Source organism: Anoplophora glabripennis, unplaced genomic scaffold, assembly GCF_000390285.2.
Source record: "Anoplophora glabripennis isolate ALB-LARVAE unplaced genomic scaffold, Agla_2.0 scaffold111, whole genome shotgun sequence".
Lineage (NCBI taxonomy): Eukaryota > Metazoa > Arthropoda > Insecta > Coleoptera > Cerambycidae > Anoplophora > Anoplophora glabripennis.
The window spans coordinates 32,763-46,104 of NW_019416273.1; the positions used below are offsets into that span (position 1 = coordinate 32,763).

General features: G+C 32.4%; 1 protein-coding gene across 1 annotated transcript in view; it reads right to left on the reverse strand.

Moving 5' to 3' along the window:
- Nucleotides 1-12,735, reverse strand: part of LOC108903918 (zinc finger protein 721-like) — a 29,987-nt gene extending 17,252 nt beyond the window's left edge. The window contains exons 1-4 of the mRNA XM_018706265.2: nt 12,619-12,735; nt 12,211-12,510; nt 11,885-12,153; nt 9,357-9,519 (exon numbers count right to left, since the gene is read on the reverse strand). Coding sequence (XP_018561781.2) covers nt 9,357-9,519; nt 11,885-12,153; nt 12,211-12,510; nt 12,619-12,735 — 849 coding nt within the window. The remainder of the gene's footprint in view (nt 1-9,356; nt 9,520-11,884; nt 12,154-12,210; nt 12,511-12,618) is intronic.
- Between the last annotated feature and the right edge of the window lie 607 nt (nt 12,736-13,342).

The following is a 13,342-nucleotide window of genomic DNA, read 5'->3' on the forward strand; positions in this document are numbered from 1 at the left end:
AAATTTCAAGTAAAAAGATATGTATTTAATAAATAAAAATTTTGTAGTTTGAATCCACCATTTGTAATTCGTGATGACAACATTGAGTTCCCCCACTCTCATTCAATTCTGTTCATCCCACATAAAGTTACTATAATTTTATTTATTAAATACATATTTTTTTTAGTTCAAATTTGGGAAAATGTGTTTCTTAAACAATGTTGATTGTTTATTACAGATGTTCTGAAAGCTACATAAAATATACATAGTTCTACGAGTTCTGAAATATTCAGGTTAGAATTTTGAGAAATTTTTTTCTCAAAAACTGGGTTCGACCGCACAAAAAAAGCTTCAGATTCGTGTTCAGCACCATCGAAAATAGGGGGGTAGACAAAATTTTGTGAAAATTGGGAGGGTGCCACTATAGTAAATAATTACCGTCATAAGTATATACAGGGTCGGAAAGTCCCCATGGTTCATCGGCCGTTACGTGAGAGTGATAAAGAAAGTAATAGAAATCCGTGCGATAGAGAAAGATGGATATAATGAAGACGTCTCATAGTCACCGCCCGTTTCGAACTTCCACAAATAAGATCCACACATTTCTTATTACAGTTACTGAAATGAAAAATACCGAACGTGATAGATATATTCGTTTGTGTATATTCTTCGCAAATCTATTATACTTCGCGGTCGAAATTATAGAGTGACTCATCGCTAGCTTTTGGACTAGTATAGGGGATGAAGCGTGCGGGGAACGAAAATCCATTTGCGTGTCTGCATAAAATGCAACAAGATATAGAAAATATGGAAAAAAAGATAATAAAACATAACATCTAATATTTTTGACTGTTTGCTACAATCGGCACTTTTATCCATTTTAATTATTACAGCTTTTTAAAACGTCCCGGTTGTGTTTTATTAATTTATAAATTTATCATAGCCACGGAATTAGACTTCTCGCCTACGCTTATGCTATGGTGTTTCCAAGGGCGGGTAAATCAAGTCCGTTGACACCCACTAAAAAAGCATTTCCCTATTCCCTACCAAGTGCAAAATACAGAGATAGAATATAGATCGACGTTCAGTGTAACTCACATCAGTCTATAGATAGACGATTATAGTTTCTATCGATGTGCGTAGCGAGCGGCACAAAGACAAATAATATTGAATCGTTATAATCAATTTATATTTTATACGCGTTATGGTAATAGTGTTTTTATATTATGTCCAAGTCAGTCTCTATAATTTCGACCGCGAGGTATAGCAAATCTGTAACTTTCTATTCTATAACTTACAGAAAATTTGCAATTCTGCGCTACAGGTCGTTTACATAAACTCTTATTGAAACCGTTATTTTTTACGACTGTACCCGATGTTAGAACGACTTTTTTGTGAGGTTTGGAAGAGACAAAATGGTTTTAACAAATGTAGATATTTATTTAAGAAAGGAATTTATTATTTTACGGCTTAAGAATATAAACACGCCGGAACACAAGTTACTTAACGCAAAAAGATTGAATTCCCGAGCGGTTTTTGTCTGAAGCTGGGATAATTTGTTTATAACGCTGTTCTGCATGTCCTACTTTGTTAGTTGTAAAGGGTCACTTAATTTCAACTTTTTGAAATTTTTCTTTTTCGATATGTTTCTTTTTTATTTTTCCGCGTTCAACCTTTATTTTTAAATATGACCTTAGATACTTTCAATTGTAGGTAATTTACGCCTACAATATAAAATGACTAATTTTTCGATAGATATTTTCGCGAGCGGTAAAACAAATTAAAAAAAGACAAGTAAATTTGCCCCTTCATTGCAACTTNTTTATATTTTATACGCGTTATGGTAATAGTGTTTTTATATTATGTCCAAGTCAGTCTCTATAATTTCGACCGCGAGGTATAGCAAATCTGTAACTTTCTATTTTGTAACTTACAGAAAATTTGCAATTCTGCGCTACAGGTCGTTTACATAAACTCTTAATGAAACCGTTATTTTTTACGACTGTACCCGATGTTAGAACGACTTTTTTGTGAGGTTTGGAAGAGACAAAATGGTTTTAACAAATGTAGGTATTTATTTAAGAAAGGAATTTATTATTTTACGGCTTAAGAATATAAACACGCCGGAAAATAAGTTGGAGGCTGAAAAGTAAAAAATCTAGCGCGCGACGTTCACGCGCATGTGCGGGCCCGGCGCTCCATCCGAGTTCACCAACGTTAACTTTTACTGCTGCTAGCGCGTATACTACATGAACTATTAATGTAAAACTTTCCGTAAATAAAAGTTTAACCCTTTCTTTAATCGTCTCTAAAATCCCGGTCTGATACGTCTAATAGTTAATTAACAAGCTGGGGTAATTTGTTTATAACGCTGGTCTGCACGTCATCCTACTTTGTTAGTTGTAAAGGGTCACTTTAATTTCAACTTTTTGAAATTTTTCTTTTTCGATACGTTTCTTTTTATTTTTCAATTTTTGTTTTAACAAATTGGTGAAATATGACTTTAGATACTTTCAACTGTAGGTAATTTAATCGCCTACAACATAAAATGACAAATTTTTCGATAGATATATTTTCGCGAGCAGTAAAACAAATTAACAAAAACGCGTAAATTTGCCACTTCATTGCAACTTGTCAATTTAGCGTCACTTCTTTCGAGTTAATTTTTTGATATTATCATTCTACATACGTACCCTTCCCCGGTCCCCGTCATAAAGTGCAATAAAATCCTATTAACAATTTTTCTTTCGTTCAAACTCTAATTCGACTGGAGTATTGTAACATGATGCTGTTTATTGCATCTAATCAACCTTTTTTTTGTTTTTTGTTCTAGAACTCGCTATGTACAGGGTGATTCATTAACAATGGGAAAGTCGAAAGCTGAAGATACTGCACGTGAAATGGTGACCATTGGCGCAAACATGCCTTATCCGAAAGTTGATAGTTTCGGAAATACAGGGTGTTGAAAGTTAAAATTTTAAATCGTTTTTTTGGGATTATTCTGAAAATATGTAGGTTAGGAACTTGAAAATTTGTGAAACTATATTTTTTTAGGCGACGAATAAGATGCGTGTTGTAATTTCAGCATTGCTCATAGAGGGCGCCACTTACGACCAATTTTACCGAAAATTTAGTTAATAACTTTTTACCCTGTATGTCTAACATGAAACTTGATTCAAAACCTGAAAGAGCAATCATTTTTCCATTAATTGTGTATTCTTGTTTCATTTCGGTATCTCGATCCGTTTTCGAGAAAAATCGATTTAACGAACACTATGTTTTGATAATACGAGAAATTAAAAGCGAAACAAACCAAGTGTTTCTTCGTGTTATTACAACAATTAACAATAAAACAAATGAAATTCGTAATAATGATTTAAAGTCAGTGTTCGAAGAATCCACCGTTGACATTTACACACTTTACACAACGTTTTCTGAGAGATCTTCGAGTTTGAAACAACATATTGGGATTGCGTTTGACTTCGTTGGCAGCGATTTGTATTCTTTGCCACAACTCTTCACACGAACCAATAGATTCTTCCAAATAGAAAAATGAAGAGGATTGAAGTCCGGACTTCTGGGTGGCCAAGTAAAAATGCTTCCACGGCTTGAAGAAGTTCCACTTTATTTAAGAAGAGACATGTGGTTCATGCACGACGGAGCTCCACCGCATTTTTCTTGGCCAGTGCGTGCATATTTAGATGCAGTTTTTCCAAATCGCTGGATTGGCCATGTAAGCATTTTTGCTTGGCCATCCAGAAGTCCGGACTTCAATCCTCTTGATTTTTCTATTTGGTCTCGAATGAAAGATATAGTTTACAAAGAATCTATTGGCTCGTGTGAAGAGTTGTGGCAAAGAATACAAATCGCTGCCAACGAAGTCAAACGCAATCCCAATATGTTGTTTCAAACTCGAAGATCTCTCAGAAAACGTTGTGTAAAGTGTGTAAATGTCAACGGTGGATTCTTCGAACACTGACTTTAAATCATTATTACGAATTTCATTTGTTTTATTGTTAATTGTTGTAATAACACGAAGAAACACTTGGTTTGTTTCGCTTTTAATTTCTCGTATTATCAAAACATAGTGTTCGTTAAATCGATTTTTCTCGAAAACGGATCGAGATACCGAAATGAAACAAGAATACATAATTAATGGAAAAATGATTGCTCTTTCAGGTTTTGAATCAAGTTTCATGTTAGACATACAGGGTAAAAAGTTATTAACTAAATTTTCGGTAAAATTGGTCGTAAGTGGCGCCCTCTATGAGCAATGCTGAAATTACAACACGCATCTTATTCGTCGCCTAAAAAAATATAGTTTCACAAATTTTCAAGTTCCTAACCTACATATTTTCAGAATAATCGCAAAAAACCGATTTAAAATTTTAACTTTCAACACCCTGTATTTCCGAAACTATTAACTTTCGGATAAGGCATGTTTGCGCCAATCGTCACCATTTCACGTGTAGTATCTACAGCTTTCGACTTTCCCATTGTTAATGAATCACCCTGTATATAATCACTGTTGCATTATCTGCGTTAAGTAAAGTATGTAGGTACTTTTCAATTTTATTTGTAACAAAATATCTACATCCGTTTTACATTTCAAAATGAAAAAAAAGCGTGGTGTGTTCGCCATTTTCGTCCTGTTCATGTTTCATGATGCCTAGACAAATGATACCTGCATGACATCATTAACGAGATGAGATTTCGATTTAAAACAAATAGTACCTACATATTTGATATATAAACCGAAAATTTAACTTGATTGTAATATGTAAAACGTAAGCTTTACCCATAAATAAATATAAAGTTTTTTAAATTTTATTGTAGTCATCACTTGTGAGTATTTTGAATCATTAGGTATACAGGACGAGGGTACGTATAATTGTTGATATTGGCTAGTTTTAGAGGAAGTTAGACCATCCACGGCTAGAGGGCAGTGCAATCAACCCTCTCACATCTAAGAACGTTTCTCGCAATTCGCAATAAATTGGTCAGAATTTGTTTTTTTCAATCATTTCCCTAAATTTCTGCCACTGAAATATTTTTTTAGGTCTCATAGCTATAAAGACTAATGATGTTTCTACTCAGAATTAGTCATTTTAATTCCTCCGGTTTTCGAAATAAGGGACGGCTTGTACGGAGCCCCTGTATAGTATATTTAGGTCAAGTGATCAAGCTTTCAAGATAATAAGACCCCTGCATCACTTTCTGGGAATTAACTGCATTTGGGGGGACAGATAATATTGCCGAAAAACGGCAAGGCGGATTTCTATGAAGACATCAAATCTTCTGTGACATTTGGTCTAAAATAATGCTTATTTATTTTTTCTTTTTTATTATAAAAAGTGCATATAAATTTATCTCTCAACGTGAGAATACCACAGCAGTTCTCAACAGTTTTCTCTTAAAAGAAATAAAAATCTACTTTGTATTAGTTTTAATAAAAAGTATTTATTTTTAATTATTAAAAACTATGATTTACATGTTCTATATATTATACTAATTGTTGTTTAAAATGCATGTACACTTTTAAGATTCACTCTGAATATTGGTAATGAAAACGATATATTTCTAAGCATAGACAAAGCAGGTGTATATTGCAATGTATTTATATTAATACAGTTGGTTACAAGTTTTTCAAGACACGTTTTACATTTTACTTCATATGCACATATTTATTGTTGGTATCTTAAACGTCTGACTCAATTTTGTGCTTCAATGTCACACCCGCAAACATGTTTTGTGCATTAGTTGATGTCGAGGGGCGATCCGCTGATGTAATCTTCGTACGTTTGCCTTGGAATCTTTATGTAATATACGTAATCTTATCTGTAATCTATGTAATCTATCTGTAATCTACATAATCTTATCCGTAATCCTCGCTGTAATCTATGTAATCAGCTAATGAATTTCGTCGATGTAGTCGTTATACAACCCCCCCCTCCTACCTCATTTTCCAAAGAATGCCACAGAAATCTCGACAGAAACCTATATGGTGCGATTGGTGTGTTCCGAAGGGCAATCCGCCAAGGAAAAAACAGACGAAGATTACAAAATTTCTGAAATCTCTTGTAATGTATCTGCAGATTTCAATATCAATTCAAAAAATATTACAAATTTCATATAAATAATCAAGATTACAACACATTTCAGGAGATTTCAGAGTTATTTTAGTAGATTTCAATGATTACTTAAGATTTCAATAGGATTATTAGAAATTAAAAGAATATTTCAAAATTTCTTAATAAGGTTTCAAGGAATACGGGAAGATTACAATAAGTTTTGAATGTCCATTTGAACAAAAATAATTGAATTAACTTCAAATGTCATTAATTTCATTCATTAACAGTAGTACTTTGATTAAGAATTTCCAGTATCAGGCATTTTTTGGGCAAAAATTGTAACATTCTGATTAAGTTTTTTGTTCGAATGAACGTTAAAAACATTTTGTCATGACAAAAATGATAATGCTATTTTGAAAGTAGGTAAGTATTTTCCCAAAAACTAATAAATAAAAAATATATTAAGCTTTTATTAATACTTGCATTTAATACTTTACTTGTATACAGTGTGTTTAAAAAAGACGCGGCAATATTTAAGGGAGTGATTGCTCAGGTCAGTTTATAAAAAAAGTCCTATAAACATAGGTCCGCAAACGCTTCGTTACCGATCTACAGAATGTGAAATTTCATTAAAAAACAGTAAAAATTAAATTTCTCTAAAACGCAGCCCCTTATTATTACCTACTACAAACAACAGTATGTACCACATTTCAAAAATCAATCAAATTTGATAATTTGAATTTCTTTGTTCAATAATTTAAATTTCTCAATTAAAACAACATTGGGTTTAGGTGCGCAATAAAATGTTTTTTATTTTTTTACTCAATAACGGTGTGACGTACGGTGCGTATAATCTGAGGAAAGCTTTCTTCTTCATAATTGAACAAGGAATTAAAAAATTATATTTTTAGAAAAACCAGCGGCGTCCTATTTTTTTCATTAAAAATAGCTAGTCACTGGTAAGACTAAAAAATCGTTTTGTATTGCAAAGTACGCGTCTGCCATAGCTATTGACAGGCCTAAAATTTCATTATAATATCAAGAGGTTTTGGAGAAATTTAATTTTTACTGTTTTTTTAATGAAATTTCAACATTCTGTAGATCGGTAACGAAGCGTTTGCGGACGTATGTTTATAGGAACTTTTTTTTTAAAAAATGATCTGGGCAATCGCTCCCTTAAATATTGCCGCGTCTTTTTTAAATACACTGTATACAGGTAAAGTATTAAATACAAGTGTTAATAAAAGCTTAAAATATTTCTTATTATTTATTTTTTGGGAAAATGTTTATTTTATGTTACTTCTATTTTTTTTTTTTTATTAGTTTATTGGATTATTATATTTTTATCTTTCAATAAAAATATATACTTACCTACTTTCAAAATGGCGTTATCATTTTTGTCATGACAAAAAGTTTTTAACGTTCATTCGAACAAAAACTTAATCAGAATGTTACAATTTTTGCGTAAAAATGATACTGGAAATTCTTAATCAAAGCACTACTGTTAATGAATGAAATGAATGACAGTTGAAGTTAATTCAATTATTTTTGTTCAAATGGACATTCAAAACTTATTGTAATCTTCCCGTATTCCTTGAAATATTATTAAGAAATTTTGAAATCTTCTTTTAATTTCGAATAATCCTATTGAAATCTTAAATAATCATTGAAATCTACTAAAATAACTCTGAAATCTCCTGAAATGTTTTGTAATCGGTTGAAAGATATTGTAATCTTGATTATTTATATGAAATTTGTAATTTTTTTTAATCGATATTGAAATCTGCAGATACATTACAAGAGATTTCAGAAATTTTGTAATCTTCGTACGTTTTTTCCTTAGCGGATCGCCCCTCGGTTGATGTCTCCTCAAGGACTTCTTACGCTTGGTTTCACAATCGCATTGATACATCTGAACTTGTGATGCGCATCTCTGTGTGTTCTCAGATGAAGGATGAAATATTTTTTATACATCGGGTCATACTCACATACTTATACATACTCACACGAACACTTGCACTTGTGAAGGCTTCTTATGCTTCAGTTGGTATAACTGCTGTATTTAGTTTGGGGCATCTTCAAAGACTCCTCACGCATGGTTGTTAACTAATCATATCCGCACATTTGCATTTAAAAAGGCTCTCCATGCTTCAACATGTGACTTCTGATATTATTTGTTTACTTATACATTTGAACCTAAGAAGGATCTTTATGTGTTAGTTGGTGCCTTTTGATACTACGCTTGTATTTAGTTTCGAAACTGCAGTTGTCACATTTATACATTTGAACCTGCGAAGGACCTTCATGTTTCTGTCGGTGCAGTTTGAAACCGCACCTGTATTTAGTTTCGTAATCACAGTCGTTACACCTGTACATTTGAACCGGTGAAGATTTTTTAAGACTCAGTCGATGCCTTTCCATACAATACTTGTATTTAGTTTCGAAACAGCAGTTGTTACACTTATACAATTGTACCTGCGAAGGATCTTTATGCTTCAGTTGGTGTTCTTTATGCTTCAGTTGGTGTTTTTTGATAGAACTGCTATATTTAGTTTCGAAACCACAGTCGTTACACTTATACATTTGTATCTGCGAAACATCTTTATGTTTCAGTTGATGCACGGTGATGCTATCCTTGTATTTAGTTTCGAAATTGCAATTGTTACACCTATACGTCCGAATCTGGGAAGGAATTTTGTGCACCAAAAGATGCTTAGTTTCACAATCGTTGTCACTACACCTATGCGTGTGGTCCTTGTTATGTGTCAGACGGTGCCGTTTCATACTCCTCTTGTATTTAGTTTCGTATTCGCAGTCGTTACATCTGTACGTTTGAACCTGAGAAAGATCTTTATGTTTCAGTTGGTGCTGTTCGAAATTCATTTTGTATTTAGTTTTGTAATCGCAATCGTTACACATGTACGTTTCAACCTGAGAAGGGTCTTTATGTATTAGTTGGTGTTTTTTGTAATAACTCCTGTAAATACTTTCGTAGAGGCAGTAGTTACACTTATACACTGGAAGCTGTGAAGGATTTTTGTGTTTTTTCAGTTGATGCTGTTCGATATGACACTTGTGTTTACTTTCATAATCACAGTCTTTACACCTGTATATCTGGACCTGCGAAGGATCTTTATGTTTCAGTTGGTGCTGTTTGATATTCTTGTTGTATTTACTTTCGTAATTGCAGTCGGTACACCTGTACATTTGAACTTGAGAAGGATTTTTATGTTTCAGTTGGTGCTGTATAATAACATGCCTGTATCTGGTTTTGTAATCACAGTCATTACACCTGTACATTTTCACCTGTGAGGGATCCTTATGTACCAACTGATGACTGCTAAGAAGTATCTTTTTCTTTGATGTGTAGTTGCAAACTTTGCATTTATAAATCGGCTGTTCCTCTTCTCCATCTTTACAGACACCCTCCTCGAATGGTACAAAATTGGAGCTCTGTAGTGGTGTGTCGCTGAAAAAAATTACATATACAGAGTATTTCTTAAAATCAGATTTTAATTTTAAGCAGTTTTTGGTTTAAAGGTGCAAAGTATTAAACAGGATTCATCCAATTATAAGTTCATGAACTTCAATTTTATTAATAGTGAAATAATTTTCATGCTGCTCAAATAGTATAAGAATGTATTAAGTTGAAATAAGGCAAGGAATTTCCCAATAAAATTCTAATATTAAGTCAGCTCACAGTAAGAATACTCGTCAATTAAATAATACATAGTACAACTAGTATCATTTTAATTTTAATTATGAATCAATTAAGATTTTTCAAAATGATTTAATTATCAAAAAAGATATTAGCGTGATGTTCTCCATAAAGCCACACAATAACACGAAAAGATACCGATAATTTAAGTACAATCTACAACGGCACTATTAATAACTTTATTAAAATTTAATCAAATAATGACACCCAGTATATCACCTTTTTGTTTGTCAATGTTTTTTAGTATTTGTTGTTACCTTATCATTAATTTTAATTGGTTATAGAAATTAAAGGATAAAAATAAAATCCTAAAGTTTTAGGTGATTTTCAAAAGGCTGTAACTCAACGAAAAAACGTCGTAGAGCAATAAAAGAAAGCAAATTGAAGCTTGAAGCTTCTAGTTTCAGGATCTAAACGTCGATAATTTTTATTGAAAAATTTTCTTTATAATTTTTGCTTCCCTTTCAAATGGTCCACGAGTTTCAATCTATTTTTTTTGGCAATCCCACCTGTCACCTTTTTTTTATGATTTGTCGCTGAGTTATCGTCGTTCAAAGCAGTAATAATTTTTTTGGCTTTGACAATTAATTACTCGGGAAATCTAAGCAGAGTTTTGAAAACTTCAAAGTATCCTCCATAAGATGTTCTTATTGTTTTTTTTAATTTTTTGATGCATTGCAAGAAACTTCATTCAAAAAAAGGTAACAAAATTTCGCATTTAAGAATCTTCGCTGAATTTATTTTTTAACTTTACAAATAATGAATTGACTAAGGATATTTCTGTTTTTTTTTTAGGCATTCAAAATAAACCTTCAAGAGCTCAAACTGCAGAGATTTTTCTTTCATTGTGATCCGAATGACTATATTAAAATTGTTACTTTACTAAAAATCAAATAAAAGATAGCTTCTTTCATTAATATTTTTAAATCAAAATTGTTTTTTTTTGCAAAAATCTATATTTTTCAAATCAAAATACGTCAAATATGGAAAAAATGGAAAATTGAAAGCAGTTTTTTTCAAAACTAACCCTAAAATCTTTTCTGTATATTCGAAAAAATGGATATTGTGAAAAAAATTAATTTTTTTTCAATGTTTATTAGCATGTTTTTGGGTTTTGTGCAAAAAATTTGAGAGATTTACAATACCTAGATAGCGTAACTTATGCTATATCGGATTGCACACTTGTGTAACTATATTCATTTCAAAGCTCTCTCATTAGGCTTTACTTTTTATTACGTGTCATTTTGCTAAAATGTAAACATCATAGTCATTTTACAATATGACAACACTCGACCACATTGCTCATAAAGTCAAATAATACTTAGAAACGCCGAAATAGTATGTTTTACCCCACCTGCCATATTTACCAGTTATTTCTCTATCGGATTCTATATCTCTTCCGATTCATGGAACATGGTCTGGCTAAGCAACACTTCCAATCTTATGAAGATATGATCGATTAGTGGATAGCATCAAAAGATTAATTATTCATCATGGCTAGCAATGAACAATGAAAAATAATGTATATAATCTTTCACAATAGTCTTGAATTTATAAAAAAATCCCTCAAAATTAATTCACAGCCCTAGTATATACCTTTTGCATACCTAGATTTCTGGTACCAAAGAAAATTGTTCGACTTCATTTGATAACATTGTTTAGAAGTTTTTCGAATTTGAATTAGCTTTAAAATAGCATAAAAATTAATCAACTGTAAGAATAACTTAATGTGAGTGTACAAATCAAGCCAAACTGGTTTTCTTGTTGCAATTTGCTTACATAACCACTATTATTTGCTAACTCAGTGAGAGATCTGCCCTCTTCGTTCAAGATTTCGATTTCTGCCAAAATTAAAAAAAAATTAATGAACGAATGCAATCTAGTACAGCATTTTTTGCATTCATATCTAATTTAAAGCCATACCGACTGTGTTATGATTTTACATATTTTCCCAATCATTTATTAATGATTATTTGAAAATTTGTACAATTTCATTTATAGCAAATATAAGCATATAATTTATTACAATTAGTTTATGACCAGACGGTATGTTATTATGATGTTAGAACTACATGCTGCCATTTTTTAAAATAATGTTAAAATGCTCTTTTCTTACCTTCCTTCCTCATCTTCCGATTTTATGTCGACACATTCAGCTTTGATCGACATTTCCATCTCGCTAATATCGAATTCTTTGTCCAAGTTTTCAGTCTTAACCAATAAATCAGGTGGTGACATATCTATTTGACATTCTGTGGCTGAACAGTCAAAAATACTTTTAATTTTTTCCTCTACCTCCAAGCAATCTTTTAGGAAACTGTTATGAGTGCACAAAGATTCAAAACACGGCTTACATACAATGGGATCTTTGACGATGTTTATAATCTGCAAAGTATAGTTTTTTAAATTCTGAAAACTGCCAGTATTTAATATCATTGATACCATTTCAGGAGCTAATTTCTCAATAGCTTCAAGTTCCTCTTCACATATACACCTAAACTCACTTTCTACCGGGTGCATACACAATCGACATATATTTTGACTGCAAGAAATATCAACTAACTCACTTTTCTTTTCCTGCATGTACACTTCTCTCAAGTCGAGCTGTAACATTTTTTCGCTATCCACATAAGGAATAATTGTGTTATCGGTATTCAGACAAGCCGACTTAAATTCTGATGCCGTATTTAACTTTCTTCTGCAAATGTTACATATAACCTCTTTGCTCTCGCTATCAAATTTCTGAAAAATATGCAACTTGAAACAGAAAGAAAATAACTGTGGCAGAAAATAACGATTAAATATAATGGTACTGTTAAGATCCAATGTAATTATATTTCACCGACTTACCAATTTCAGCAAAAGAACATCTAGAATGTATCTGATAATGGTGTCTATCATTTTAAAACTTTTATCGGTTATCTTTTTAAGGCAAAGCCTACACGAAGTTTCCTTAACATCAGTCATTGCTTTGCAACAATCTTATTTTAAGTCTAAAACGAAAATAGAACACATAAACAACAATATAAACCCGTTACTTCTAACCTTTTCGGTTTCTTCCAGCAGCGGGCAGCGCAGACTGCAGAGCACAATGCACATCCTGCAGAGCGAAGTTGTGGTTAGGAATAGAGATGGGAGTTGAGCGAAACGAGACTGATCCGGTTCACTGGGCCGGCTCTTTCTTAGTACTTGTCCGACCTCTTCGTGTCCTGACTAGGTCGCGTCCTGCTGAATTACCAAGACAGACACGACGACTTGACGATACTCGGATCGACAGAACCAACACATAACGGACCCGTAGGAAGCCTTGACGTCAGCGACATTGCCCTCTTAAAATCTATACCATTAAATGCTCTTATCTATGCCTCAATGCTCAGATATAGAAAATCTGAGTGCTCTAGTCGCCCTTGCTTATTTGTCAGATTAAAGAATGATCTGAAATTTGCGCATGCGTGTTGTTTATAGGTATAATAAAAAAATTAAAAACAAATGTTTCGTTATGTTATAAAGAAAGATTGTTTTGTTGTCTGTTGACTGTGAACTTCGTTTCGTTCTCCTCAGTTGTCTTGTGTAG